Source organism: Myodes glareolus, chromosome 23 (assembly GCF_982192425.1).
Source record: "Myodes glareolus chromosome 23, mMyoGla1.1, whole genome shotgun sequence".
Lineage (NCBI taxonomy): Eukaryota > Metazoa > Chordata > Mammalia > Rodentia > Cricetidae > Myodes > Myodes glareolus.
In genome coordinates, this window is record NC_142048.1 from 13,208,333 (window position 1) to 13,223,554 (window position 15,222).

At 35.2% G+C, this 15,222-nt stretch overlaps 2 protein-coding genes across 6 annotated transcripts in view; both read right to left on the reverse strand.

Annotated features, from left to right (window-relative positions):
• LOC125413989 (putative ATP-dependent RNA helicase DDX60) overlaps positions 1 to 15,222 on the reverse strand; it is a 337,410-nt gene that overhangs the window by 293,297 nt on the left and 28,891 nt on the right. The gene's annotated exons all lie outside the window — the stretch shown is intronic.
• Positions 1 to 15,222, reverse strand: part of LOC148118308 (putative ATP-dependent RNA helicase DDX60) — a 93,123-nt gene that overhangs the window by 48,976 nt on the left and 28,925 nt on the right. For all 4 annotated transcript variants that reach the window (XM_087900932.1, XM_087900933.1, XM_087900936.1 and 1 more), the window contains 9 exons: positions 14,906 to 15,047; positions 13,750 to 13,905; positions 8,418 to 8,523; positions 7,879 to 7,994; positions 6,507 to 6,667; positions 5,252 to 5,504; positions 3,745 to 3,911; positions 3,094 to 3,252; positions 1,188 to 1,337 (listed from right to left, as the gene is read on the reverse strand). In XM_087900932.1, the coding sequence (XP_087757058.1) occupies positions 1,188 to 1,337; positions 3,094 to 3,252; positions 3,745 to 3,911; positions 5,252 to 5,504; positions 6,507 to 6,667; positions 7,879 to 7,994; positions 8,418 to 8,523; positions 13,750 to 13,905; positions 14,906 to 15,047 (1,410 nt within the window). The remainder of the gene's footprint in view (positions 1 to 1,187; positions 1,338 to 3,093; positions 3,253 to 3,744; positions 3,912 to 5,251; positions 5,505 to 6,506; positions 6,668 to 7,878; positions 7,995 to 8,417; positions 8,524 to 13,749; positions 13,906 to 14,905; positions 15,048 to 15,222) is intronic.

The window sequence follows — 15,222 nt, forward strand, 5'->3', positions numbered from 1 at the left end:
AGTGGTAGTGTCCCTACCCTGCACCAGCTGCAATACTCAGAAGAGTGACCCCTGTATCTCACACATTACATAGAAGATGCATAGAATAAAATGTTTAAAAAGTAAAAAAGAGAGGAAAAAGAAAAACGGTAGGCAAATGTGTCATCAAGAACATCATGAATAAAGAAATACGACAGACCAAAATTCATAAATAATAATACCACCCAAATCCCCAAAGAAACACACATCTAAATATGAAAATATAAAAATGCACCGCTCTACATGAACAGAATTTTACTACCTCTGAGTGTAGCAGAAGCTCACTGAATAACAACAGGAATCTTGAGAAAGATCTGAGATTCCATTTCACTCCAATTAGAATGGTTAAATCAAGAAAACAAATGTTAACAGTTGGAGGAAATATGTGGAAAGGAGAACCCTTAATCACTACTGGTAAGAGTATAGTCTGGTATACCCATTATAGAAATCATCACTGAAGTTTCACAAAGCAGGAAAAATGAAACTACCTCATGACCTAGCTACATCACTACATCCTGGTTATATACCCAAAAGTCTTCCAGTCTTACTAAAGTGATATGTACACAACTAAGTTCAAATTTCCACTATTCCAATATCTAGGAAACAGAAGTAAGCTTGATGTCCATCAGCAAATTAATAGAAAAAATGTTGTACAAATACAATATTCTATTCAAACAGAAACAAACATAAAACAATGTTGTTCAAAGAAAATGAATGGAGCTGGATATTATTATATTAAGCAAAATAACACAGACACAAAAAGACAAATACCACATGTTTTCTTTAATATTTGGATCATAAAATTTAGTTTTTACTATATATATCATGTGGGAGAGAGTGGGTAGGGGACATTAAACCAGAAAGGGAATCGTGAGAGGGGAAATAGTACAGAAGGAAAGAAGGGAAATAAGATAACAGAATATATGTGACTTGAAAGTGGAATGGAGGCTACATAAGAATAAAGGGGGGCGGTGGAGGGGAATACATTATAGGGGAGGTAGTGGTGAAGGAGAGTCAAAAATTATATATAAAAATTCTATTATGAAGCCCATTACTAATTTTTAAATAGTGAAAATAAATTAAAAAACTAGATACACCACATATCCATGTCTAATATTTCTGAGTAAATTCTGGAATGAAGAAAAATATTACAAGCCCTGGATCCCTACCTTTGTGGGTGAGACATACACAACCACACCTTCGTCACTCTCCCGCAGCACCTTTTCCATGCAGTAGTAGGAAGCATAGGTTTTGCCAGAGGAGGTTGGGGCAACAATCACTGCAGATTCGTTGTTATCCACCACATCCAGGAGCTCTCGCTGCAGGGGTGAGACCATGATTAGTATCAATCAAACAAGTCATATGCTACCCAAATAGATCATTCCTTTACCGTTCTGATTTTTCTGAACCTCAATGATGGAGAACTACAGACATACAGAAAAATTAAAAGGAAACTCTGATGACTCATTCTCTCAAATGATGCAATTTGTTTGCTTTTCAGCAGCTGAGAAATGAATCTTATATGTGAAAATGGAGTAGAAAAACTAAAAGAACTGAACAGGAAAGAGAGACTATTCAGAAAAAAAGAAGGAGCCAATGAGGAAGGCAGTGAAGCAAGTGTATTGACAGAAATGTGATCAAAGTATACAACATACATGGACGAAAAGACCATAATGAAACATGATAATCTACACAATGAATATATACAAATCACTCAAAACAGCATCAGAATAAGACCTTACAAATAGGAAGGCTGTTATTAGTAGTTAGGAGTACAAAGTGTCTTTGAGAAATACAGTTGTTCGAACCAGCCAATCATAAAATTATTGCCACAATTTTACGGCAGTAACCAAGTGGTTAAAGCACAGAAATAGCAAAAATTCTTCACTTTGCTTCTAACCCTCAGAGGAAGACTATTCGGAAGCATCATTTTCGCATCCTATGATTTTATTCATCAACATGATAAGTAGTCAAAAGAATGGAAAGACTATGTAAATACAGAAGACAGAAAGTACTCTCAAATCCCAGCATGTCATTTTGTGAATCTAGTCCTCCCCATATGCCACACATCAGAATGAAGAGCATGAAAAAGTTAGAAAGTATATGGAAGGAGCAAAGTTTTCTGTCACGTAGCCTACACTAAAATAAGAAATTGGTCTCCTGCTCATGGAAAATCAGAATTTTGTTATAGAAGGTCTCAACCCAACTAGCTTTCTCTGATTTTTGCCTTCAGTTTTATGCTTCCTCACACAAGCTGATCCACCCCAATGTGATGTCATTCTGTTCACAAGCTGGCACTGGAAGCTAGGCTCATGGAGCCATCCTGTCTCTGGTAAAACTCCAGAAATGGTAGGTAATAAGCATCATTACATTAAAGCCAGGCTGTCCCATGTTTTACATTTCATTAATGAAGAGTGACTTAAAATTCTGAACTGATTGGAGCAACTTGTCAGATTGAACCTACAAAATTGCATTTGTATATGTAAATAATACTCAAGTTTTCATATGTATGCATATATAGGTATATGCATACATATTTCAATGTGTGCAAAAGTGGTTACTTCCAAATTTTGTAGCCATCAATATTTATGTTACACATGTTAACAGAAATATAGCCAGAATGGTAGAAAATACATAAGCAATTTTCTCACTGATTAAACTACCTGAACTTCTTCTTGAATAATTATGCTGTTTACATATGAAATTCTATTGACAGAAACCCTGGAGGCTGGTACTGAATGATAATAGCTGCATATCACAGACATTGTTAACTTTTGACTCTGTGTATGTGAGTTCATCCAATACCTCACCAAGGAAATGGCCTACCATAGTAAATAAAATTTTGATTTCCTTAAATAAAAATATTAGTTCAAATAAGTCATTTTAAATAACAATGAACTTTAACTGACATGACTTTTAAATGAAATAACTCAATATTATGAAGTCAATGGCAAATACAAATACTAACAGAGAGAGAGAAAGGCAAAGGGGGGAGGGGGAGGGCTGGAGCAATAAGAAACTAAATGATACATGCATGATTAAAAATATAAATATTATTTTTATTCATATTTATACCTGCCATGTATCGGGAATAAAATCTTGGACCCTGGGATCTGGATCTTTTCTTTCTTCTCGTATCAGATGGTGACCCATATATTTTAGTTGGAACCGAGCCGGCCCAATTCCAACTGAATATTTATTCTTTTCTTTCATTTTTATGTCATCTGTTTCATTCTGTATTGTATGAAAAGATTGTTTTGAAAGCAATTTTAAGTTACACCATTATTTAAATGTTTGAAATGTTTTATAATTGAGTTTTTTCTATATGAAAACAATTTTAATCACCCTTTAAACATCTTGAGGACATTATCACTTTTCTGAAACACAAGCAAATCAGTAGAAGTCAAGATTTTCAAAGGCTTATTCTCATATTTGTAGCTACAGCCTGACATATTTACATCATCACCATTAGAGTTATGAGCTGTTTTGTTAGAATTAAGTATTGGGTTAGCTTTAACAGTCTGCAGAAATCATTAGACATTTAGTGTGCTAGTCAGTTAATATAAAAATTTCTACTTCTTGAGTAACTGAGATTTGGTAGTTGGATTAACTAAGATGATATTTTCTATTAAAAATGAACATAAAGGAGATCACTGTACTTGAAAGGGTGCTTATGTACAGCCAATGACAGCTAAATAAAATGAAGCTATGTTAACAATATGTTACCTGAGTTGGATACAAAGAACTTGCTAGTTCAACAAACCCTAAACACGTAAGACATCTGGCTATGAGTTTCCGATCTGCTTCTTGCAGAAGTTCAGAGTACTTGTCCAGCAAGGAGTGGATTCTCTTCATCATATCGACAGCTATGCTAAAGTCTTTGGTGGTTTCACCTTGGTACAAAATGCAAATAATAAAATTGTAATAAAAGTCATCAAAATAACAAGTATTTATTAAGGAAGATCAATCATCTATTCTATCAATCCTCATAATGTCTAATAAAACTCAACTATCTTACTTAGCATGAATGGATGTTTGAGAACAAAAAGTGATGGAGGAGGGTTAACTGTCTATGTGTTACTTTCATTGGTTAATAAACAAACTGCCTTGGCCTTTTTGATAGGACAGCAGCTTAGATAGATGGAGTAGACAGAACAGAATGCTGGGAGAAAGAAAGCAGAGGCAAGCAGACGCCATAGCTCTCCTCCCCGAGATGGATCCTGGTTAGACTCGTCCGGTAAGCCACAGTCAAGTGGCAACACGCATTAATAGAAATGGGTTGAATCAATATGTAAGAGCTAGTCAATAAGAGGTTAAAACTAATTGGCCAAGCAGTTTTTAAATGAATACAGTTTTCGTGTAATTATTTCGGGTAAAGCTAGCCGGGTGGCCGACGGGGACGCAGCCCGCCGTTCCTTCTACAAAAAAGAACTAGATAAAAATCGTACAGTTCACAATTAAAATATTCAATTGAAGTTTGTAGAATTTTGTGGTGAATTATAAAGCTTTACTCTGTCTCATATCCCTATGTTTCCTCTGTTAAAAGAAAATAATTGCCTGATTTTAAATATAATACTATAATCTTAGCAACATTCCTTTAGCCCTGTTGTTCACAGAGAGCTACTGCACTGAATCTGTTCACTCAGTGCAATCCATCTCTTCTAGCGATCAGATCCAGACTATGACAATCCCTCCACTTCTCTAGCATCACAAATGCTGTTTCTCCCCTCTGCTCAATCTTCATTCTCGCTCCTGTTTTGGTTCCACCTTTCTTTTAGTTGGCGCACACTCTCACCTATTAAACAAGCGCTACAGATCATCCTCTGCAGGAAATTGGGGCTACATGAATGAGATACTGAGCTAAGCATCATTCATTCATCCTTCATTCTTTGCCTTCCTATTGTGAATATGATGTGCCCAGCTGCTCAGACTCCTGCTATTTTGATATGCCTTCCCCAACAATGAATTGTACCCTCGAGCTATTAGACAGCATAAACACTTTACCTATTAAGTTGCTTTTATCAAAGTGTTTTTAATCACAACAACTAAGGGTAAAATAAGTTAATAGGCATAAATAAACACCAACTTATTCAGAAAGAAAATGTTTATAATTCCAAACTCAAAAGTGAATGATGTGGTTTTTTTTTCTGTGTCTCACTGTTATTGGTTCTGCTAACAAGGCTCTCTATGTGGTCAGCAGTTAGTTTAAAGCTATCTCCAACTTTACACACACCTTCAGCTCGGCAATGCTCCTTCCATGCTGTCAAGCAAGCCATTAGCCCAACTTTTTCAGCGTGAACTCTTACTGAGTTACTTTTACATGATTTCAAAAACTCTTCCAGCTTCTTCAACCCAGAGCTTAAATTCCTTTTCATCTCCTTCTCAATAGAAGATGACAGGGTCTTCCATTTTTCTTCTTCTCTTTGTTCTTCCTTGGCAATTAACCTTTTCTTATTCTCTCTAGCAATTATGTCAGCCTTGGTCTCCTGCCCAAATGGAAAGAAACACAACTCATGACAAGATAGAATGATTCCACATTGACATTTCATGAATGAAATATTTTAAGTATGCTCAGATGATTTTGACCATACCCCATACTTAGGTAGTCCTAAAATATGTTTTTTTAATTGAGACTCTGTTGATTGAAAACATAATTAAACTTTGTGAATATAAAACACTTGCCACAGATAATTTTCTAAATTCCTATGTAGTGTTATAAATTAGGGGTAAATGTAATAACATCAAAGAGACCTTGCAAAAATTCATATGTCTCCATGCAGTGATACCTGTTATTCCCTCTGGACTGCATTTCTGTTACCTTTCCTACCAAGTTACCTTCCTACTCCCTACATGATCACGATGTTTCTATCATGTAGCTCTCTCTGAATATCATGTCTAAGGATAATGTCTCATTCTTCTGACAAGCAATTATCCACTACTCTTCAAGGTTTACTCTGTCTATACTTACATATGCACCAATCTTCCTCCCTAGATTGAGATCCTTGAGATAACTTTGCACCTTAGTTGTTTGGATTCGCTAAGCCAAACACATTTAGTTCACAATATTTAATGAGTAAATAAGAAAAATGGAATGAAAGCAAAGAGTGGATAGGAATCATTATATAAATAAATGATTTGTCTTACCTGAAGACATGTTTTTAAAGGTTTTAAATATAATATCGACCCACTTTTGCTGCGGTTTTATGAAACTGATTTATTTTATTTTAAATGGTCAAATTACAGGACCAACGACATGGTTCAGCAGGTAAAGGTGCTGGCCATACAGGCCTAATGGCCAAGTTCAATCCACAGAAGCCCTATAAAGATACAAGTAGAGGACTCCACAAGCTTTCTTCTGACCTCAATATACATACATTGAAGAGGAGAGGAAGGGAGGGGAGAAGAAAACATGTATAACTCTATAAAATCCATTAAAAAGAGAATAGCAGCAAGAGCTTTTAATGATAATGGAATTTGCAGAAACTTACACGTGTCTTTGTGCTCCTGGACTTACTGCAATCATTTTTAGGCTTAGCACCTTGAGTTGTGATGATCTTGGAAGAGACTGATTCTAATGAGTTCCCATAAAATCGTTGAAAAACATGATATTTCTGCACTCTTCTAAGATAATCAGGGTCCCTTGTACGCTCTGAATAAGAAAAAAAAAACTTAAAATGTAAAATGATTAGACTTTCTCATCAGCATCTCTAACTCTCCACACCACTCCATGAACAGGTACTATTCTTTCTAGTACACAACAGCAATTTTGTCTGAGCAGTTTGCCCAAAGAACATATCTTAAATTGTCTTAATTTGGGCTATCTCATCTGTAGAATAACTTTCAACATGTCTACAAAGGTGTCAATTTTTCATATATATAATTTGCCTATGGAATTGAACCTAGGATTTCATGCATACAAGTCAAGGGTTCTGCTACTAGTCAACAACTCCCAGCAGCTTAAACACTTTCAAGACAACTTTTCAGAGTCTATTTCCAAAAGCAAATACTAAGAATGTTATTTAATTCTATTGATAAAATGTGTTCTTTGATAATGGATGTAGTGCACTCTAATTACTTACCCGCATTCTCTTTTATATCCAATTTAACCTGTCATCTCCCCCATCTACACACAAGTCTTTTTCCCAAACTCATGCATTTTTGTTTTGATTTCTGACCCATTAACTTTAATTAAGACTCTGGGTTTGTCCATTGTACAACTACTGATGGAGCCCTGGGAGCACACCACTGGGTACACAACTGAGGTAATGGTGACCCTCCTCCAGAATCTATCTGATTAGCATTAAGGAGTAAGGGTCCAAGAGTACCCTTCCTTCCAGGTGTTTTGAGTTTTTTCTGGGGGGGCGGTCTTTTGTTTTATTTTAGAGACAGACTCTAAGTGTTACCTGTTTGTTCCCTGTGAATGAGCTTCCGTAGGGTAAAACAAGAAGAAGCCATCTGAGATATTCTGGTTCCTTGAATTACTAGATAGGAAAAAGTAAGGCCCTTATCCTGGGACACAGTTATAGAGAGCTGAGAGCTTCATCACTATATATTACACTTCAAAGAACATCCAGATTTCTTAAACTACAAGCTATCTTTCCTTAACACAGTGTCAAACTCAGGAGCCAGAAATAACAAATGCACTCCTCTGCCTAAACCACCTCCACCCTCCATGTGAATAACTACCAGGAAGCAAAGGGAGAATTCTCTGTTAACATCCTTCCTGTTGTCCATCTCAATGACCTGTTGAATGTTCTTTTGTCTAAACTTTTGATGTGAGTTCACAATGTGCTTTTTACTTTGAAATAAAGGCCAGAGTGATGTAGATTTCAATTAGTTTAGCAGAATCGGCAAGCTCACCATTAAAATTGGCCTTTGTCCTGTCATAGTCATCGCTGAGAGGCCTGTGGGAATGCCAGTGCACAAGCTCATCGAATTCCTTATGCTTAACCAGCGAGGAAACAATGGGGTCATCACTGGGAGAAAAAAGGAAAAACAAGCATATATCAAATTCCAGGCCTCCAAATCCAATATATTTTATAACTTTGAAAACCATAGTTCCTTCTCCTGAGATACAACATATGTAGCAGAATACAAAGAGCATTTTCTTAGAAGCTTCAGAAGCCAGGACCACCACTTCAGGTCTCCAACACTCTCAAACATTTCTTGTTCCATTATTTAAAAATAGGGGTAGAATGCTTTGTTCGCCAATTAATCACACAGATGTCATAAAGATGGGCAATGGACAACATGCTGCAAATACATATTGCATGCAATATACTATGTTAAATGTGTCATATTTCTGCAGTTTAGTCAGAAAAGGCCTTCTCAAAGAATATTTCATAAATAACTATTATCCATTCCAAACAAGTATTTATTAATATATATTGAGGCCTTACCTCTTTAGGAAAGGCAAGTCTCTCAAAATGTCTCCGGTAAATTCATCAACCAAAGCACATGACATTGGAATAAAACCCAAATTTGGCATCTTTTTCTGGGAACTTTCTGGAAACAAAAATAAACATGATAAAGTTAAATGTGAAATTTTCAGAAAGGAAGACAATACATTGTTTCCCAAAATTTCACATTTAAAAATTTCATATTCACTTCACTTACATTTTAATTCCAATCCTGATCATAAAATTATTTCTTAGTTGAGACTATTAGAATATTATAGAAAATTAATTAATACTAACTAAGCAAATAGGTATATAGGTTAAAAAAGTAGGTGGTTGGATGGCTAGAGAGATGATATATATATATATATGTATGGCTAGATAAATACATTGTGATAAAGATGTCAGATATTGATAGATGATAGAAAGATAAATAATAGATGATAGATAATTTCTGTGGTGCTTATGTTCCAATGTCTAATCCTTTTATTTTTGTCTAATAAGTGATAAAGTTTCTAAAGATAACAGTCTGAGGGATCACATATATAGTGTCAAATATAAATTAAAATTGGGAAAACCAAATGTCATGAGATTGAGGTTATTACAATACTCCCTTTGAGCTTCCTTTAGTTTTATATACAAGCTTATGCAAAAACAGGTTGATAGGTGAAAAAGTGATAGATCAGATAGATAGATGACAGATATTATGTAGGTAGGTTATGGATAGTTGTCAGGCAGACAGACACAGACAGACAGAAAGAGAGACAGACAGATGATAAATAGATCAGACACATCTTATAGCTGTGATAACTGGCTAGTGAATAATTTTTATTTAACGTATTGTTCATAATTCTCCTGATGCTCTCTGGTCCTGTGTTTGCCCATGATACCTTCTGCAACAGTTAGATTAAGTACTTTTCTCCCTGTAACCACAGAGATCAAACCAGAATGACTGAGAATGACCCTCAGTCAAGTCAACAGCAACTGGAGAACATATACCCCAGCTCTTTTGTTCCTTGCAAGAGATGTTTCCAAGATAGTGTGAACCCCATTCTAAGGTTCCCAGTTGGCCTCATGTCTCCCAAAGTGGAAACCTCCTCATAGACTGACTCTGCAGAGTGTTCTTCATTTCTTGCCCTAATCTAATTTGAACCACTCTCTGACTGCTACAGTAAACTCCTTGCACCAGTGTTCTTTCGTCAGGTGAGATTCATTTTCACAGAACACAAGAATACACACACACACATACACACACACACACACTTGTACACATGTAGGTATCCACTCTCTGACTGATACAGTAAACTTCCTGAACCAGTGTTCCTTTGTCGTGTGGGATTCATTGTCATAGATGAGAAGAATACACACACACTCATACGTACACACATGTATGTAGGTATGTAGGTATACTAAGTTCTCATACTTCCTCTAAAATCATTTTCCTGAAATTCATTACAATATTAAATATATTATTATGACTAAACCATTTTTGTTTTTCTGCAAATATGCATACCCTAATATAATTTAATAATTACATATAATTCTGAACATTCTGAATTTCATCATTATTGAAAAATCTGTCACTTGACTAATTCTTTAGAGTTAATTCTTCCTTTAAAGTTAATTGTAAATCATATAAGATATTCTGTAGCTTTCCCTTTGTGTATAAAGGGAGTGTATTTTTTTGGCTTAATATGTTTTTGCATTTAACTTACCTGATTTGAGATCCTAAATGTATAAACTTTGTCATGATTAATTTAGGTCAATGTTAGGTCATTACTTTCCAAACATGATTCCACTCACATCAATTCCTTTTTTCTTTCTATGTTTCCAAATGAACGAAAGGTTGGCTTTTAGTCTCCATGTCATTTAATATCTTCTGTGCTGAATTTTGATTTTTATTTATTTAAAATATATACTATACTTGAATATAATTATTTTGAAACATTTATACGTGTGTGTGTGTAGGTAGAAAGATAGATAGATAGACAGACAGACATATGATTGATAGATAAACAGACAGACAGATTATTGATAGATAGATGATAGATAGATAGATAGATAGATAGATAGATAGATAGATAGATAGATAGATGATAGAAATATTGACAGATAGATAGAGAGAGAGATAGAGAGATATGCATCATGTTAGTTGGGCCTGGGGGCTACATGCCTGTATTATTAGCACTTGAAAGGTGGAGGCAGAGGAACAAGAACTCAAAATCATACCCAGCTATCTTGTGTATTCAACAGTATTCCAGACTACATAGTACCCTGTCCTACCCAATTCTACAAGCTCCTATTCCCTGATATGGGCGTGCGCCTTCAGTATCGAACTGCAAGCTTGGAACAATGTCCCAGGAGTTAAAAACAGACACACACACCCGCAGAGAGACCTGAATCATTTGCCCAAAAGGTAAATGTCAACTTTATTCAGCGAAATTTCAGGATTATATATTCAGGAGCCAAGGGATGGGAAACCCTTCCCAGCCGGAAGTGAGATCGAGGTGTTGGGCGCATGGTGCTGAGTGGCAAGAGGTAATAGGAAGGGGGTACCGAGCAGCTGCAGTGACAGATGTGGCAGGTGCCACTGTGAAAACCCTTGTTTGCAGGTGGAATTACCATGTCAATAGAGGTTAAAGCTCTCTATGTTAATTCCCCTAGCTGGTGGGGCAAGCAGAGGAGACGACAGGAAGTTTAGACTGGTTGGGTAAACAGTCCTGCAGAGCAGCGGGAAAGGCCTAGGATCCAACAGCACCCTTTCTGAAGAAACTCACAAAATGAAACCAAAAGGATACACAGAGTAAACTAGTAATACAAACAGGAAAATTAATATGCTCACTATGTTAAATATTATATGTACTTCCTTGTAGGTTTCTGCGGGGGGTGGGGGTGTTGAGTTTGCCTAAATTTTTTTCTTTTCCCAAATCACCGGGGTATGTTATGTAATATATAATTAGTGTTAGCCCTCATAAACTACAGTAGTCTCATCAAGTACATCAAATACAGACCTGTTATCTTCCATATATTTACCTTCCATATTTGTACACTTTGACCTACATTTCCCCATCCCCAACACTATTTCCTCAATAACTCCCTATTTACTTTGCTCTACTTCTATGTATTTTATTAGACTGTACATGTAATGGCATCACATGATATTTTTCTTTCTGTAACTAGCTTTTGTCATTTCTCTAATGGTGTATTTCACCTGTTCTATTTTCTTGTGCAGGAAACTGAGCACATAACCTCACACATGCTAGGACACACTACCCGTGAGGAATGTTTCCAACCTTAAGTGTGACTCTTTTCTATTTACTTATAGAACCCAAGCCCCCCATCATTAATATGCAATCAGCTTTTAACCCCACTCAGTATTTATTATATTTCTCATTTATAATTTTACATCTAATCTCTCTCAAATGTTTCCAAATTATATTCAGAGAGTACATAATAATTGTGATGATTAAAACCTGGAAGTTATCAGTTCTAAGTCCACAACTGATGTGGGATTTCCCTCTGTATGCTGTGAATAGCACTGGCTAATAAAGAAGCTATTTTGTTCAGTGATAGGGTAGAATTGAGCTAGGTGGGGAAAACTAAACTGAATGCTGAGAGAAAGAAGGCAGAGTCAGGCTACACCATATAGCCGCCAGAGGGGAAAGACATGAGATATCAGTTCGAACCTTGCTTGTAGGCCACGAACTTCATGGTAATATATAAGATAATAGAAATAGGTTAACCAAAGATAGAAGAGCTACCTAAGAATTACACTTAAGTTATTGGCCAAGCAGTGATTTAAATAATATAGTTTCTGTGTGATTACTTTGGGAGTCTGGGCAGTTGAGAAATAAACAATCAGCCTCTTACAACAGATTGGCACACAATATTATATCTTTCTTGGGAATTTGATGGAGTTGAAGAATAGATAATTATAGTCATAATTTTCTTTAGTTATGATAAATGATAAAGTAGATATAAATATTGTAACTATAATTCTTGCTTAATACCTATCTTGTTATATGTAATTTTACTCTGTTAAAATTAAAACCTTTCTTTCTATTTAAACAGAAAAGGGGAAATGGTGTGAGAAGTCCTTCTGTATATGAGCTGTTTTTATTGGATAATAAAGAAGTTGCTTTCAGTCAATGACTTAAAGAATCTAGTTAGGCTGGAAGATATATATATATATATATATATATATAAAGAGAGAGTAGGAATAGTCAGAGAGAAGCCATGGAGCCCTGCCAGAGACAGATGCTGGACTGAACTTTATCCTGTAAGTCACAGCGACATGGCAATACACAGATGGAAATGGGTTAGTTTAGGATAAAAGAGTTAGCTAGAAATACGCTTAAGCTATTGACCAAATAGTATTGCAAATAATATGGTTTCTGTGTGATTATTTTGGGTCTAAGTGGACGGGAACGAATGAGCAGCTTCTGCCTACACACAGCTAATTGTGTTCTCAGTTATTCCTCAGCTCCTCCGTGAATTCTATCAGCATCCATCTTTGACACATAATCCTATAAAATGTTTATGATTTCTTCCTCACAATAATTTACCAGATCTTTCTGATCACTTTCATTTACTGGATTAGAGGGGCCTTATGGCCTAATAATTTAAATTCCAAATTCTCAAGAGTGATTTATTATGCTGCAGAAACAGTGTGACTTCTTTGTTATTTCTGTTCACTGAAAGGCAGGTCTGGGAGAAGCTAGCCTGTGAGGTTTGCTCCTATGGACCTGGGTTTTCTGAAGACTGCCAGTTCTACCACCTCCTTGCTATGGCCTCTTCTCCTGTGCCTGTCACTAGAGACACTCTGTACATCTGCAGCACAGAGAAAGCAAATGGATTGATTTGGGCAAAGACTTTCTAAGATGGCTGCTGGCACCTTTTTATTCTTTAGCATCTCATACTCTTCCCAACACAGGTCTACTGTTCATTTTGTTATTATACAACACAGATGCTGAATATGTTACACACTAATCTTTATGCTGGTGTAGATGGGTCTCAGCTTCCCCAGTTATTTTACAGGCTTCCCCCATTCTATTTTTTGGAGAAGAGTCCTCATGATGTCAGAGAATACTGAAAAGTTTAGTTGACAAAGGTCACATTGGTAGAAAGAGAATTCATTCACATTCATTCACATATGGTTTGACCTTTTAAAGTGGCAACATTAATTACAAACAACACATAAATTTTCAATATCAGTCAAAGCACACCACCACAAGGACATGACAACTATTCAAACACACAAATGCTAGAAAGTGATTTCTACTTGGAGTTTCAAAGAGGTTTTTTTCTTTCTCAATTTAAGATAGGAATCAGTTACCTTTGACTGGTGATGGTGTCTTTTTAAGAAAATGGCATTCTGTTGTTCTCAAAGGAAATGCATTTCCCACCTCAAAGTTTTCCACTAACTTTGATACTGTGTCCCAGAGATGTACATAGTCATTCTTGATAGCATCTCCTATATTCAAATCCAGGCCTGGATTACAATTAAAATTACACTAAATTAAATTAAAATTAATTAACTTTACTTAAAATTTAGAAGCAGTGACACACGCATAAAAGCACATAACATCATTAAGTCACTAGAATCTGAAATATGAGGCTAACAGTGGAATTTTCAGTGTGCTTCCCACTGAATCTAAATGAAAAGGATCACAGCTGTAGACAATGAACTGATAATAATAATAAAACTGATCTTATCTTTCTGCTTGAATTTGTAATGTAAATTTGTAATTTAATATGTAAAATTAATGTCTTAACTAAAGATAACCAACAGCAGAGATTTAATTATTTCTAAGATGATAAAAATTTTATACCATATATAGCTTTGCAACCAATAAAACTGAATAAAACTAAAATAAAAAATTAGCAAAGAATTACTGTTTCCAAAGTAGCTAATTTATTTCAATTCCTAAAATATGACAGGACAAAATCTTGTTGACAAAGACATTTCTATACTACTCACTCAAGTATATTTCTCTCAAAATGTGTTTTTTTCCTTTGACCATAAAAACACAAGGAAAATATTCAAACCAAAAATGAATTACATAAGAAAGTATAGAGATTAACTCTTAGAAAAACTTCAAATCTCTAAATATCTAATGAAGTGAAATGTTTCTATTCATGAGCGATTTCATAAATAAACATTACATGCCATGCATGAAAACAAACTGTTATGAACTGTCAAACACATGAACACACGCTTTTAACAAAATAATTATTGAGTAATAATAAATTGAAAATTATTGTTAAATTATTATATTCATTTTTATTGCCACAAATAAAAATAATAAACAAAGACTGGGATACTAGAAAATAATTACTATTTATACAATAGACATTTAGGAAAGGTTTTGAAGCTTGAAATTCTTCATGAGCTTTATCTCTAAAGGAAGGTGATATATATTATGTAGTAAGCTGATACCTTCTGCATTTTCTCTCTAAAAGAAAGTGATATGTATATAGTAAGCTGATACCTTCTGCATTTTCATTTTCATAGTAAAAAGCAATATTCTTCAACAACGGCACATCACGTAAATCAGAAAGGTGAAGTAAATCCAAACTCCAAAATTCAAACATGTGCACATTACTTAGGATGAAATACTCGCACCACTGTTTCTGGAAATCAAAAAAGAAGTTGTTGACAGCTTACATGTCCACAGTAATATGTATGTATCCATACACATCTACAATCCAAATGAAAGGCAAATGAGAAGACTCTCCGAATTCTCATTAGTATGTAAATACACTTAGGCTGAATAAGGATTATGTTATTCCTTAAAAATTGAACCAC